At 60.9% G+C, this 13047-nt stretch overlaps 1 protein-coding gene across 1 annotated transcript; it reads left to right on the top strand.

The window, feature by feature from the left end:
• Window positions 1-283: 283 nt before the first annotated feature.
• On the top strand, window positions 284-10685 carry BNIP3 (BCL2 interacting protein 3). The gene is made up of 6 exons (XM_027960648.3): window positions 284-451; window positions 6622-6772; window positions 7149-7233; window positions 8601-8710; window positions 8778-8930; window positions 9879-10685. Exons 1-6 carry the CDS (start codon window positions 406-408, stop codon window positions 9922-9924), a joined length of 591 nt encoding a protein of 196 aa, XP_027816449.1. The 5' UTR covers window positions 284-405; the 3' UTR covers window positions 9925-10685.
• Window positions 10686-13047: the final 2362 nt, after the last annotated feature.

The raw sequence follows: 13047 nt of genomic DNA, 5'->3' as shown, positions 1-13047 counted from the left end.
CCCGTCCGCCGCCCGCCTCAGTTTCTAGGCGGCTCCCGCACGTCCCGCGCGTACCTGCCGGACTCCCGCGCCGCTCCCCGATTGCGCACGCGCGGAGCCCTCCCCCGCGCCCCCGCCGCGCACGCGCGGCCCGCTCCTCAGGCGCCCCCGCCCGGCCCCGCCCCCGCCTCGCGCACGCGTCGCACGCGCCGCACGCGCCCCGCGCCTCGCGCACGCGCAGGCCCCGCCCCGCGGCCAATGGGCGGCGCCGCTGCTTATCTGCTGTGCGTCGGCCGCCGGCGTCAGTCAGTCGGGGCCGCGGGCCGACGACGCTTCGTGCGCCGCCTGAGGTGCTCCGGCCCCTGCGCTCCCTTGGCGCGCCCGCAGACCCCGACCCGCCGGCCGCGGCGCCCTCGCCCCGCCGTCATGTCGCAGAGCGAGAGCCCCGGGCTGCAGGAGGAGAGCCTGCACGGTGAGCGGGGGCCCGGGCGAGGGGCCCGCGGCGACGGGGCGGCCTGCGGAGAGGACCCCCAGGCGGCCGGAGCCCGCGGGTGCTGGTCTTCCGAGGCGCAGCCCGGTGCTGGTTTCGGTGCCGGTACCCGCCCGGGGAGACTGGGGAGGACGCGCCCTGGGACTCGGGGCAGGGCGGCCTGAGGGGAAGCGCGGGGGTCGCTCCTCCTTCACGATCGCTCGTCCGGGGTCGCGGGTCGGCCTGCCGGGGAACACGGGGCAGCTGGCCGCACTGCAGACTCCCGAGCGGACCCCCGCCCCCGGAACCGGACGGGGGGCGGCCTGGACCCCCGCCCCGGCCGCGGCTGGAGGAGGGGCCGAGCGCCGGCGCTTCTCTGAAGCAAGAGTTAAGTGGGACGCGGGAGCGCGTAAATAAGGTTTGGAGAGGACCGTGGACACCGTAGAGAATTTTAAAGGTTCATTAAGGTTTAAAAATCATCACCCTGCCTGAATTTGAGCCACTAATTTTCTGTATTCGTTGAAACAGCATTTTACTCGCCAAGACTTGGCAAAATTCGTCGTATATTGTGAAACCGCAATCACAGCCTAAAAATCCTATAATCTTTTCTTAAATTTCGACATGGGTTATTTTCTTTGAGACAGTTTAAGGGACTGAATCTTTGCCTTATAAAAGATCTGAAGAGTGTTTGATGAACCGCCTTCAGATCAGTCCTGTTAGCGGACTACTCTGCCCCTACCGTGGCGCGTTCTCTTAGTGGCCACGTCGGGCCGAAGAGCCCGCAGTGTCCGGAGCGGCTTCATCGCCAGTCCTTGGTTGGCAGACCCAACTGCTGAGTCATTGGCAACGCAGGGTGCCAGCTCGTGGGTTAAAAGGTTCGCTCCTCGGTTTTGTGTATTCTATAAAAAGACGGTTACACGGTGAGTGGAAACTGTCGAGGAGTCTGGGCCGCGGTCTGGGGTACGTGCAGCCGGGCACTCGCGCCTCCGGCGCGTGTGGGAGGGGTCACGTGGGCCCGGCCGCCCTGGGAAACCGAATCCGGGCGGGGATTGGTGGCTGGGCCGACACTTGCCCTGGGCTCGGTTTTGATTTGATTACCTCTTGTTTACCTCGGAAAGAACTGGGCGCAGTTGGTCGCTGAGGCCGAAGACAAAGGCCAGCGCTCTCCCCTCTGCTTGTCTCTGGCCAGATGCTTTCCCTGAGCCCTGCTGCCTCTGCTCCCTGGTCCGCTCTAGTTAAAGCTGGTGACGAGCAGCAAGATGTCCTAGATGCCTTTCCTGTCTCAGATAAACACCCCCTAACGTGCCCCGGGGGAAGGTGGAGTTCTGTAGTGTAATCTCGCAGCATCGTGGGCGGGTGTGCGAGACTTAGCCTCCCAGAGGTGCCCCCCAGTGCTGTGCTAGCAGGCGGCCCCGGCTTACCCCGAGATGGCCCGCACCGCTCACCTGCTGGTCTGTCTGCAGCCAGTCAGAGGGTTGTGTTGCTGCAGGCCCCCACCGTGGGTGAAGGCGCGGTGCACGAAGAGGCACAGAACATGCAGGTCTCGCGTCCTGCACTTTGAGAGGGACGGGGTTTCTGGCAGGGAGACCCGGGCCTACCCTGTGCGTTTCAGATGGCCACAGTGAGGCCGTGAGGCAAGGCAGAGCACACGGCAGGCAGGTGACAGCAGTTAGGGCTCTTCGGGTGCCAGGCTCCTCCGGCTTCGGTGGCAGAAGGCGGCAGACAGGCAGAGGGAAGGGGTGCCCACCAGTTCCTGCCCAGATGCCAAGCCTCTCGTTCCTGTACCGCCTCAAGAAACTTAAAAACCGGGATTTCTTAAAAGTCCCACCTCTCCTAGGGAAGAAGCCTTCCGCCGATGCGGGTGGTCCTTGCCTCCAGGCGTAGCCCTTGCGCTGCCCCAGGGCTGCCCTCCGGGTTCCACCTGTCCCAAAGACCCCAGCATCTTGTAGGTCATGCCCCTGTAGTTTTCAACCCTGGCTGCCCACCGTCACCATTGTGGCTTTTTCAAAGTAAAGGTACCAGGGTTCTGTTGTAGCATTTCAAATCAGGATTTTCTGGCTGGTGGGTGAGACTGCTGGATAACAGGGAAAGCACCAGAGGTGGTTGTCATAGCCGGGGTTGTGACCTGTTGCCCCAGACTGGGGTGTGGGGTGCTCTGCGGGGGTGCTGGAGAGGGATGTTGTCCTGGGGCCAGGAGCAGGGAGTCTCAGTGCAGGCAGGGACTGTGAGAAGCTCTGTGCAAAATAGGATAGACAGTGTAGGTGCTGTGTTGAGGTTAGTTGATAGGGTAAGGCTCCACAAGTTAAGAAAGACAATTGGCGTTGTCTGTTTTCAGGCTAGGGTGAACTGGAAGCTTTAGTCAACCATCCAGCCTGCCAAGCAGTGGCTCAGGGAACTGTTTAACACTCTACATGTGATCACAGCTTGTGCCCGGTTACTGGCAGTCGAGGTCAGCTGAATTCATGGCATTTGTGGCCCCGTCAGTAAGTGGTTCTGTCTGGGTCGTTCCTGTGGCCTCTCCAGAGCTTGAAGACGGGACAGCGTTGTGGTTACAGATCTTTTTGGGGCCCACGAATTGTCTCATTCAAGATGCGGGCTTTTCTTCTTTTGGGACCAAGTATCCTGGGGGTGGCAGGAGGTTTTATGTGAGAAATGGCCTGTCGTGCAGGCTTGTAGTTCTCTTCTGCAGTGGCGGGGCACTGGCCGAGGCTCCCCGCCCGTCTCATCTGCCCAGTCCCCCTGCCCCATGTCTTGTCACTGTGAATTACAGGTCAGTGTGGCCAGTGGCCTGAGTCAGGGCGAGACTCGCCTGGATCAGCAACCACCGCCCCTTTTCCCGCGGCCCGATTATCTCACAGGCTGCTTGGGGTTCTGAGGAAGTGGTCTGAGGTTGTAAAGCAGCTCGAGGGCTTCCCTGGTGCCTCGGCGGTGAAGAGCCCGCCTGCAGTGCAGGAGGCGTGGCGGGTGTGATCTGCGGGGGCGATCCCTGGGCGGGGGCGATCCGGGGAGGAAACGGCAGCCCACCCCAGTGCTCTTGCCTGGAGAATCCCATGGACGGAGGAGCTGGCTGTCGTCCACAGGGTCGCAGAGAGTGGGACCCGACCTAGTGACTAACAACGAAGCAACCTGAAGCCCCTCTTTCTTGCTTAGGAAGGTGAGTGAGCTTAGCTGCAGGTGAAAGAAGCTTAATGGCCCCTTGTCCTCGTTTTCCAGGGAGCTGCTCCCCTGTGTAGTTGCCGCAGGTTAATCATAAACTCTGGTCGGTTAGTGAGCCACAGCCTCTGAGCTGTGCTGTAGACAGAGCTCCGCTGTAGACAGCCCGGGTGGAGGTCTTTCTGAAGGGTGCGCAGCACTTTCAGTGAGATGGTTCCGAAAAGCGTGCTTGTCTCCATGGAGTCTGGAGCGGAATCTAAACCTGCGCCTGAAGCTCCCTGTGTTGTTATTTTTTTTTAAGAACATCCTGCCTTGTGGCCGTGCTGGGCCTTAGCTGCTGCACCCGTGTCTTCCCTAGCTGCAGTGAGCAGGGCTCCTGGCCTTGCGGTGGGCGGGCTCCTCCCCTCGGCGTCTCCCCTTGTGGAGCACGGACCCCAGGGCCTCAGGAGCCGTGGTTCCTGGGCTCCGGCACACGGGCTGGGTAGTCGAGGCCCGTGGGCTTAGTTGCTTTGCGGGGATGTGGGATCTTCCTGGACCAGGGGCTGAACCTGTGTCCCTTGCATTGCAGAGTGGATTCTTAACCACTGGACCTCCAGCAAAGCCCTGAAACTGACAGTGTTGTGTGTCACTTATATTTTAATTTGAAAAATGTGTTTAATCTTTGTTCCTGGTTCCAGATCCACAGCTCGGCTCTAGGAACCCTTGGACTGTCTTGAGATCTTTGGAAAACACTTCAGTCTGTGCTAGTGAGGTGACTGCCTAGGCCCCCGGTAGCCTCAGGGTGGGGTGAGATGGGGATGGCCGGAAATCAGCACTTGCCCTCCCCAGGGCGCTGAGGTTGGGTTACAGGACACACCGGGAGAGGGCGCAGAACTGCCCTCGCCCACCACTGCCTGTGTGCCTGCCCTTCTGAGAAGGCCTTCGCGCAAGCACGGTATTGTCCTGACTTCTGTGACTTGTCCCAGGGAGTTGCTGACAAGGGAGGGTTGTGGGAACCCCTGAATTCTTGTTGTCAGGCGTTTGAGGTGTCCCCTGCGGGGATAGTCTGGGGGGACTGAGACCACTACAGGTAGTGTCAAAACCAAATTGCTGGGCCGCCCGTTGGAGCTGGAAAACTGGTTATTGATATAAAAGCCCCCCCCAACCCCCAATTTCATGTCCGAGGTGGTGTCAGACGCCATATGTAAAGGCAGTCTGGGCAGCCAGGCCCGGAACTGGGCCCCCCAGAACCCAGCAGAGGGGACCTGCGCCTGGAGGAGGGCCTGGGGCTCCGGCCCTGTCGTGGGGCGAGCACGGGCTGGCAGTGTCCCCTCGCCCCGGAAAGGAGGGGGCTGTGAAGGCGTCCACACGGAGCCGATCTCAGTGAGCTTCGGGGCTTTCCTTCTGCTGACCTGCGGAGGCTGGGGGCGGGCAGGGTCCAGGGCGCCCCAGGCTCCAGGACACACCGTGGCCCGCCTGGTGTGGGCCAGGCCGGTGTGAGGAAACTGGAGAGGCTGAAGAGAAGATGGTGCGTCCGGTTGGCAGCTGTGACCATGTGGTCGGCAGCTCGTGGGAGGCTGCCTGTGCTGTGCGTGGACGTTCATTCCTGTGATCGGCCTTTCTCGATGACTGTGAGGTGTCTGCAGCCGGCAGCTGTCGGGGCAGGACTGTCAGAGGAGGGGTGAGGCGGGGGTCTGGGCCTGGGGCCCGGGTGTCGGGTGGTGCCCCCAGGGGGTGCAGAGCAGCCGGGGTCTGCCGCCGGCCTGGGTGCTCCCGGCCTGCACCCACCTGGGGAGGCCGGACCGTGACCCGCAGTGGACAGTCTGGGCCGGGAAGAGAGCTGTGCGAGCGGCCGGCTCGGGAGAGGCTGGGGCGGGGCGGCAGTGTCGTTAGTGAGCTGGGCAGTGGAGGGCCGGGCTGAGCTCACCGCGCCAGCGCACACGTGCAGGGGGCCCCGGAGCGAGGCGGTGCAGTGGACCTTCGTGGCCTCAGGTTTGACGGAATTAAAAGCAAGAGTGGTTCGTCCTCTCACCTGAAGATCTGTCTGGAAGGGCAGTCTCTCCTCAGTCGCCAGCATCACACTGGGGTGGAGACAGGCGTGTGCCGGCGGGCCCCGGGGGCCTAGTGGTCAGGCTGGACTCAGTGCTGCAGGCCTTCCCATGTGGCCAAAAAAAGGAAAGCTGCGAGTCTCGAATATTGAGCTCGATGCAGAAGGATGGGCCGCTCAGCGGAAGAGAGGAGCGGGCTTCAACAGCTCACGTGGAAAAGAAGGTCTCCCCTCGGCCAGCAGGCCTGTGGGAAAATGCCCAACCCCTGAGAAGGCAGCAGCGCTGAATAAGCCGGCCATCCTGCCCCCGCCCCCCCGACGTGCGCCCGCGGTGAGGACCAGCCCCTCACCGTGCCCACCGGCGCCCACGTCTCAGAGCTGGCTCCCAGGCGGGGGCGCAGAGGGCTCTCCTCCTGAGTTCGTCCTCGTGTCAGCCCCCACAGCACCCGGCCGGGAGCTGCAGCGCTGCCTCCCTGCCAGGACCCACTGGGGGCGGCTCCTGGATTGGGGACTCCTCCCCTCACTGGGGCCGGGAGGGGCTCGACCCGGTGAGCGGAGGGCCCGCCGGCTCAGGTGCCGTTGCCCTGGTGAATTTATCAAGTGCTAAGCCGTGGGAATTGGTCACTGATCTATGGGGCCTCGGGGTCAGAATGTGAGGCTGGAATGTTGAAATTTTAAAGCTTTCCTTAATTTCTAAGTCCCCGAGGTGCTGGTTGAGCCCTTTTGCTGCTGAGAGCTGAGTGCGGGCTTGTCCTGGCCACAGGGCCTCTGCTGACGGAGCAGATGGTTTGGGGTGCGGCTCCCGAGGGTCCCTGTGGAGGCTCACCGTGGACAGGGCCCAAGCCGGGCCTCGGGGCACTGCGGACAGATTCCCGCAGGGGCCCGTGGGAGTCTCTGGCACCTCTTGAAACAGACGGGGTGAGTTCTGTATCTTAGCAGCAGACTCCGGGATGGACGGAAAATTGCAACCCGGTCCTTCTCTCTTCCCCACCAGGCTCCTGGGTAGAGTTACACTTCGGCAGTAATGGGAGCGGGGGCAGTGTTCCCGACTCTGCTTCTATTTATAACGGCGACATGGAGAAGATCCTGCTGGACGCGCAGCACGAATCCGGCCGGAGCAGCTCCAAGAGCTCCCACTGTGACAGGTGGGCGAATGCACGCGTCACGGCGTGGCTCCGCAGGCCTGCCTGGCCTCCGTCAGCGCCCAGACGGCGGGCCCTTTGCTCTCAGGTCGGGGGACACCACCCGTGGGGTCCTGCCCCTGCTTCTGCCTGCTGGGCCTCGAGCTCAGCTGGGAAGGCAGGGGGCCGCTGTGACTGTTGGGCCCTGGTCCCCCCGGGTCTGGCTGCTGCCTGCTGGGTGTCGAGCTCATCTGGGAAGTCAGGGGGCCGCTGTGACTGTTGGGCCCTGGCCCCCCCCCCGGGGCTGGCGGGAGTACTTCCTTCTCCCGGGACGCTGTCCCCTGTGTGTGGGGGTCTGTGTGTCCTGATGGGAAGGTGGACATGTGCTGTTTCCCCCAAGCCCGCCCCGCTCACAGACCCCGCAGGACACTAACAGAGCTTCTGAGACAGACGCGCACAGCCTCGGAGAGAAGAACAGCTCCCAGGTAGGGTGCGCACGGTCTGCCTTTGTGATCTGTCGGAACCGGGTGCTGGGGGACCTGGCCCAAGAGCAGGACTTCTGCTTCCTCAGACCCTGTCTCAGCTGTGGGGGTGGGGCGTCTCCAGCACTTCACAGAGTGGACCGGAGGCAGCCGGGCCATTTGGTTCAGGGTGTGTGCCCAGGGCCCCCTCTGCCCCACACGCCCTCCAGGGGACGAGGGGCGGGAGAGGTGGGGGCCCGTGGGGGTCTGGAGGCCTGCGCAGGGCCTCCCCACTGGGACGGCACTAGTTGCTTCCAGAAACCGTGCCTTGGGCTTCACTGACTCGCGCTTGTGTGGTTCGGGTTAGGAGCTGACCAGACTGGTGGAGGCTGAGCCTCGTTTTCTGACTTTCCTTTAAGAATCTCTGAGTTGCTGGGGCCGTAGCCCCGGCTGGGGGGAAGTCCATGAGAGCAGGGTGGGCTGTGGCCCGAGCTGCCTTGCTGAGACCTGGGCTGGGCCAGTGGCCAGTGCGGCCTCGCCAGGCCGTCTCCCTGCCTGCTGCCTCTTGTGATGCTCGGGGGTGTCGGGATCTAGGAACCTGGGGGCCCCTGCTTTCCTGGGGGCTCAGCTGGTAACGAATCCGCCTGCAGTGTAGGAGACCCCGGTTCCACTCCTGGGTCGGGAAGATCTCCTGGAGAAGGGAAAGGCCCCGCTCCCTTCCTCACTGTGAGAGCTGTGGGGACCGAGCTTCCGGCCGATGCCACTGGTCCCCGTGCTGCCTGCCGGGTGCCCCTCAGGCTCTCCCTCCCCAGGGGCTCAGCAGTCCTTGTGCTCGGGCTTCTCCAGGGTGCTGCCTGCCTGCTCCCAGATGTGCAGGGTCCAGCCCAGCTTTGCTGTGTCCAGGTGTTTGGTTGGTTTTGGTACCGTGTTCTAGAATATTTCCATAATTTCCCCCCCTGAATTTAAAGAGGAATTCTATGATCAGGCACAGAGTTTTTAAAATTCTAAGAAATGCATCTTTTTAAAGCTCTTTAATTAGCGTACTGTTAATAATGTGTATCTTTAAGGTCACTGAGACCAGGGGTGTGTGTGGGCTTCTGGTCCTCTCTTCTGCCAGACGCGGACGTGCACCTGCTCACTGCAGCCGTGTGCCGTCAGCTCAGGCACATTCCTGTTGCGGGCCTTTTCAGGGATTTCTGTTTTTCCTTTTACACCCAGGACCACAGCCGGCGTCTCTGTGGACGTCTGTCCCCACTGGCCGGTGCCCCCCTGGGGCAGTGCCTGCAGCTCAGGGCCGCTGGAGTCCGGCGGGCCCTCCACAGGGGGTGTGGCGGGGGGCGGCGAGCTTCCTGGGGTGGAGGCAGCGGGTTCACCGACCTCGTCTCCCGCAGTCCGAGGAAGACTACATGGAGAGGAGGAAAGAGGTCGAAAGCATCCTGAAGAAAAACTCAGACTGGATTTGGGATTGGTCCAGTCGGCCAGAGAACATCCCCCCAGCCAAGTGAGTCTGCGTCCGCGGGGGCCTCTGGGGCCGGGAGCCGGCGCCCGCTGACCGCCTCTCCCCGCAGGGAGCTCCTGCTCTTGAGGCACCCGAAGCGCGCCCCCACGCTCAGCATGCGCAACACGAGCGTCATGAAGAAGGGCGGCATCTTCTCCGCCGAGTTCCTCAAGGTCTTCCTGCCGTCGCTGCTGCTGTCCCACCTGCTGGCCATCGGGCTGGGGTGAGTGTCGCCCGTGCCGGCCGCGGGCGCAGGCTGGGGAGGCTCGCACGTGGAGGGTGCTGGTCTCCCCGGTCCTGACGCGGGTGGACGGGCTTCTCCTGGGCAGCCTTCTGGGCCCCCGGCTGTCAGGATGGGCTTCTGTTGCGGGCTGGGCCCCCAGGCTCGAGAACGGGGCAGAGCAGATGCCGGGCTCGCTGGCTTGGGGAGGCGGGAGCAGAGCCCCCACCCGTCCCCCTGAGCCCCGGCCCATGGCCTGCCCCCGCTCTGGGCTCTGCCCTGCCTTCCCCTTAGCACAGCGTGTGGACTGTGTGGGCCAGTGCCTCTGAGTCGGGCTGTCAGTCCTGCAGGGAGCTTTGTCCAGAACCAGCATTCAGGTCCTCTAGGGCCTGGCGGGGTCAGGCTTCAGCCTTCACTTTGGGGTGGATTTCTGCAGGTGTGTCTGCTCTCTGAGACTTCACGGGGGTCAGGATCAAGCCCTCCTGTCCCGTTGCTCTGCGGAGACCCCCTACTGGCCTGCAGGCCCTTGATGTCCTCCCCCCCGCCCTCCTCCCGGACAGCCCCCCGACACCCCTCCGTTCTGGGCTCCCTGGGGCGTCCCGTGCAGCAGTGGTTTCTGTGAGATGTGCCGATAAACCTGGGGCTGTCAGCTGTCCTGTGGGCGACTGTCTGATCAGGTCAGAAAGTGAGGAGACAGGGAGCCTCTCAGCTCAGGAGGAGCTGGCCTTCGTGTGTGCCGAGTGTGTGCGCTGCGAAGCTATTAGCACACAACTGGCTTTTTCTGAGTTGGATGCTGAAATGCGTGCTGGTAAGAGTGACGCCCACGCGTCCACTGAGTGCTGGCAGCCAGGCCCCTTCGGTGAATGAGCTGGGCCGGTCAGCTGCTGTCTCAGCAGCGCGCGCCCCTGGGAGGCGCACTGCCATGTGACGACCGCCTCCTTTCTCTGTCAGGATCTACATCGGAAGGCGCCTGACCACGTCCACCAGCACGTTCTGATGCAGGCTGTAGCCCAGTGTCCCCACGCCGCGGGGGCCCGTGCCCCGCACAGCGCACAGAAGCAGCTGTCTCGGTCCTGGGCTGCTGCCCCGCTCGTCGTTTCTTCTGGCAGCGCCGCCTCCCTAACTCAGAGAGACAGACAGTAAACCACGCTCTCCCGCAGCCAGACTTGGGGATCGAGTGACAAGCATGTCATTGATTAATACCTACTGTAATAATTTGGTAGTAACCTTCCTCAGATATTATAAATATCAAAGTATAAATAATTTTAAAATCTCTAGTTATGTTGTATGCAGTATTTTAATGAATTACCTGCGACCTTGATCGCGTTAGACACTATTTTGAGGGAAGGGATGCTGCTGATGCTAGAAGGACTGCCTGAGGGGTTTACCTGAATAAACACGTGGCCTTACTCCCTGCTGCAGACGTTTCGGTGGACGCGTCCGTCCGCTGCAGACAGCCCTTAGCACTGAGTGTCTGCTGGCTCTGGTGCGCAGCCTGTAGAATCCAGGCCGTGACACTGGCAGCACCGAGCGGTCCCCACCCCGGGCAGTTGGGCAGCGCTGGACGGGCCCCCTGAGACTGTCAGCGCCGCCCCGGACAGCAGCCACTGGACAACCACTGTCTCCTCGCGTCTCCGGATCGCGGAGTTTAGTCTGTGTTCAGTTTTTTGTGCTCTTAGTATCAGCTTCATTCTAAACTATTCTGTCTACTTTAAAAGGCTGGAAATAGAAAAAAAATAAATGTTTGCCAAATCCTTGGTTATGGTATTAACATATGGTTTGAAACTAAACGGCATACAAGCTTTTTGGTGAAGCCAGGTGTATCCCCACTGCCGGGGGTTAAAGGGTGCCCTTTCGTACACTGTATAAATAAACGCTGTGGTTTTTGCTTCCCTTTTCCACACTAAATTTCAGTTGTGTTCAATAAATGTAACATTCTAATTTTTAAAAACTTGGTTTATATTTAAACAATGACCTTGGAGGTAACCCGCAGGCCTTCCATCTGGAGGTGAGGCGTCAGCTTCTTTACACGACTAGTCTTAAAGAGGCGAAGCCTGCGTCCTGCTGACGTGTCCTGGCCAGGGGCATGTCTCACCGCGATGGGCATGGTTGAGGCTGTGCTCAGTGCCTGCCGTGAGGCCAGGGGTCCCCAGGGCCAGCTCATCTTGGAGAGCACGGGTGAGTTGGGCCGTGACAGAATGAGGCGGCTTCATGCAGCGAGGCTGCGAGGAGGTGCTCTGGGGTGAGGAGTTGTAAGCTCTTGAGGGTATCCTCCCTTTCTTCTCTGGAACACCAGTTTTAATCCATGATTGATTCCACTAACTTCCTTTTGGTTTCATTTTTTAAAACCGTGGTTCTCTCTTGTTTTCTGGCGGGATTATTTCTCTGTTCCTGCCCTCCCAGGTTGCATATCCTTTCTCCCAGCTCTGCCCACTGCCTGACGCTGTTGTGGACACAGCTGAGCTGCCAAACACGGTCACCAGGGTCCCTGAAGCCTCTCTCCCGTCACTGTGACGTTACAGTGAGCGTCTGGTCCATTTAAGGTGTGGGACTGTGTGTGAGTGTTCTCACTTTTTTGAACGAGACAGCACTGTGACAGCTCCCGTACACCCTCCTGTTAACGCAGATCACACTTCGTTCATTTTACTGACTGAAAAGCAGGTTCACAAAATACTCAACATCCTCCAGAAGATTTTCAAGCCTGTGCTCGGCTGTTTCCCGACCAGACTCTTGCCTGGCGCGCCTGCAGACTGTGGGCCCGCCCTGGTGGGAAGCGGGGCGCACCTTCAGCGGCATGTGTCTGGGCCACTTGTGGTGTAGCGCTCGACAACGCGTGTGCACAAACATGACGACTTGGGAGGCGTGACAGGGTCCCCGAGCCGGTGCCGTGCGGCTGCCAGCATGAAATAAAGCGGTGAGGGAGCGTCCCAGTGCCCCGTTTTATAAGCAGCTGCTGGGTTTTCTGAGGCCCGGCCTTTAACCCCACCCCACCTCCGTTGGTGAGCAGGCCCACGTGGAGAGCTCGGGCAGCCACAGGGCCGGTCCATACCCCTCTGAGCTGCCCCGGGGGAAGGGCTGAGTCTGCTGAGCCCTAACTGCAGGCTGAGGGACAAAGTGTGTGCCAGTGATTGTCCCTGCAGAACGGGTGCGTTTGGATTGTGCTGGAGAAGACTCATGCAAGTGCCCTGGGCGGTGAGGAGATCCCGCCAGTCCGTCCCAGAGGAAATTAACCCTGAATATTCACTGGAAGGACTGATGCTGAAGCTCCAATACTTTGGCCACCTGATTTGAAGACTTGACTAGTTGGAAGAGGCTGAGGCTGGGAAATTCTGAAGGCAAAAGAAGAGGGTGGCAGGGGACGAGATGGTTAGACAGCATCACTGATTCCACGGAAATGAATGTGGACAAACTGGGAGACAGCTGAGGAGAGTGAAGGCTGGCGCGCTGCAGTTTCCTGGGGCCGCAGGGTCAGACGTGACAGCGGCTGAACAACGTGCAGAAAGCAGCCAGAGGCTGCGCATCTGCTCATTTGCGCCAGAAACTCGGGATCAATCTGCCAGAAATGAATGAGCCTGGCTGTCTGCACGGGTGGCGTGTGGCCAGGAGAGGGGGTGGGACCCTCTGAATAACCTCCTCGCAGGCCCACAGGGCTGCTCCATTTAGGGCCAAAGTCGTTAATTCAAGTCGGTGATAACAAGGGAAGCGCACTATTGAAATGGGAGCGTTCCTACCGGTCCAGTGGTTGAAAACCGCCTGCCAGTGCAGGGGCCACGGGTTCGGTCCCGGGTCTGGGAAGACCCCACGTGCTGTGGAGCGACTAAGGCCATGAGCCATGACTCCTGAGCCTGTGCTCAGCACAGGTAGGCAAAGCTCACACGCAGCAGCTAAGGGCCAGTGCAGCCAAAATAAGGCGAACTTAAGTCCGATGAACCACAGGATTCTTAGGTCATCAGGAGGGGAAGAGGCTTGTATGGAATCAAAAGTGTCAACTGGCAAAGAAGCCTGGAGAAATTCCTGGGCATCTCTTAAATCTCATACTCCTCAAGAGCACTTCTGAGGGCCGTCAGCCCCAAACAGGGACCCCTGCCTGGCCATGCACACCCCAGCTCAGGGCCCTCTG

This window comes from Ovis aries, chromosome 22, assembly GCF_016772045.2.
Source record: "Ovis aries strain OAR_USU_Benz2616 breed Rambouillet chromosome 22, ARS-UI_Ramb_v3.0, whole genome shotgun sequence".
In the NCBI taxonomy this organism is placed as follows: domain Eukaryota; kingdom Metazoa; phylum Chordata; class Mammalia; order Artiodactyla; family Bovidae; genus Ovis; species Ovis aries.
Note: the sequence above shows the minus strand (reverse complement) of the source record. Positions and strands in the feature narration are given on the sequence as shown.

Bases quoted from the DNA above. Each gene is read 5' to 3' on its own strand.
- BNIP3 (XM_027960648.3), top strand. From the start codon at position 406: ATGTCGCAGAGCGAGAGCCCCGGGCTGCAGGAGGAGAGCCTGCACG. The intron at 6,773-7,148 runs GTGGGCGAATGC...GTTTCCCCCAAG, and splicing joins AAGAGCTCCCACTGTGACAG to CCCGCCCCGCTCACAGACCC. The intron at 8,711-8,777 runs GTGAGTCTGCGT...CTCTCCCCGCAG, and splicing joins GAGAACATCCCCCCAGCCAA to GGAGCTCCTGCTCTTGAGGC.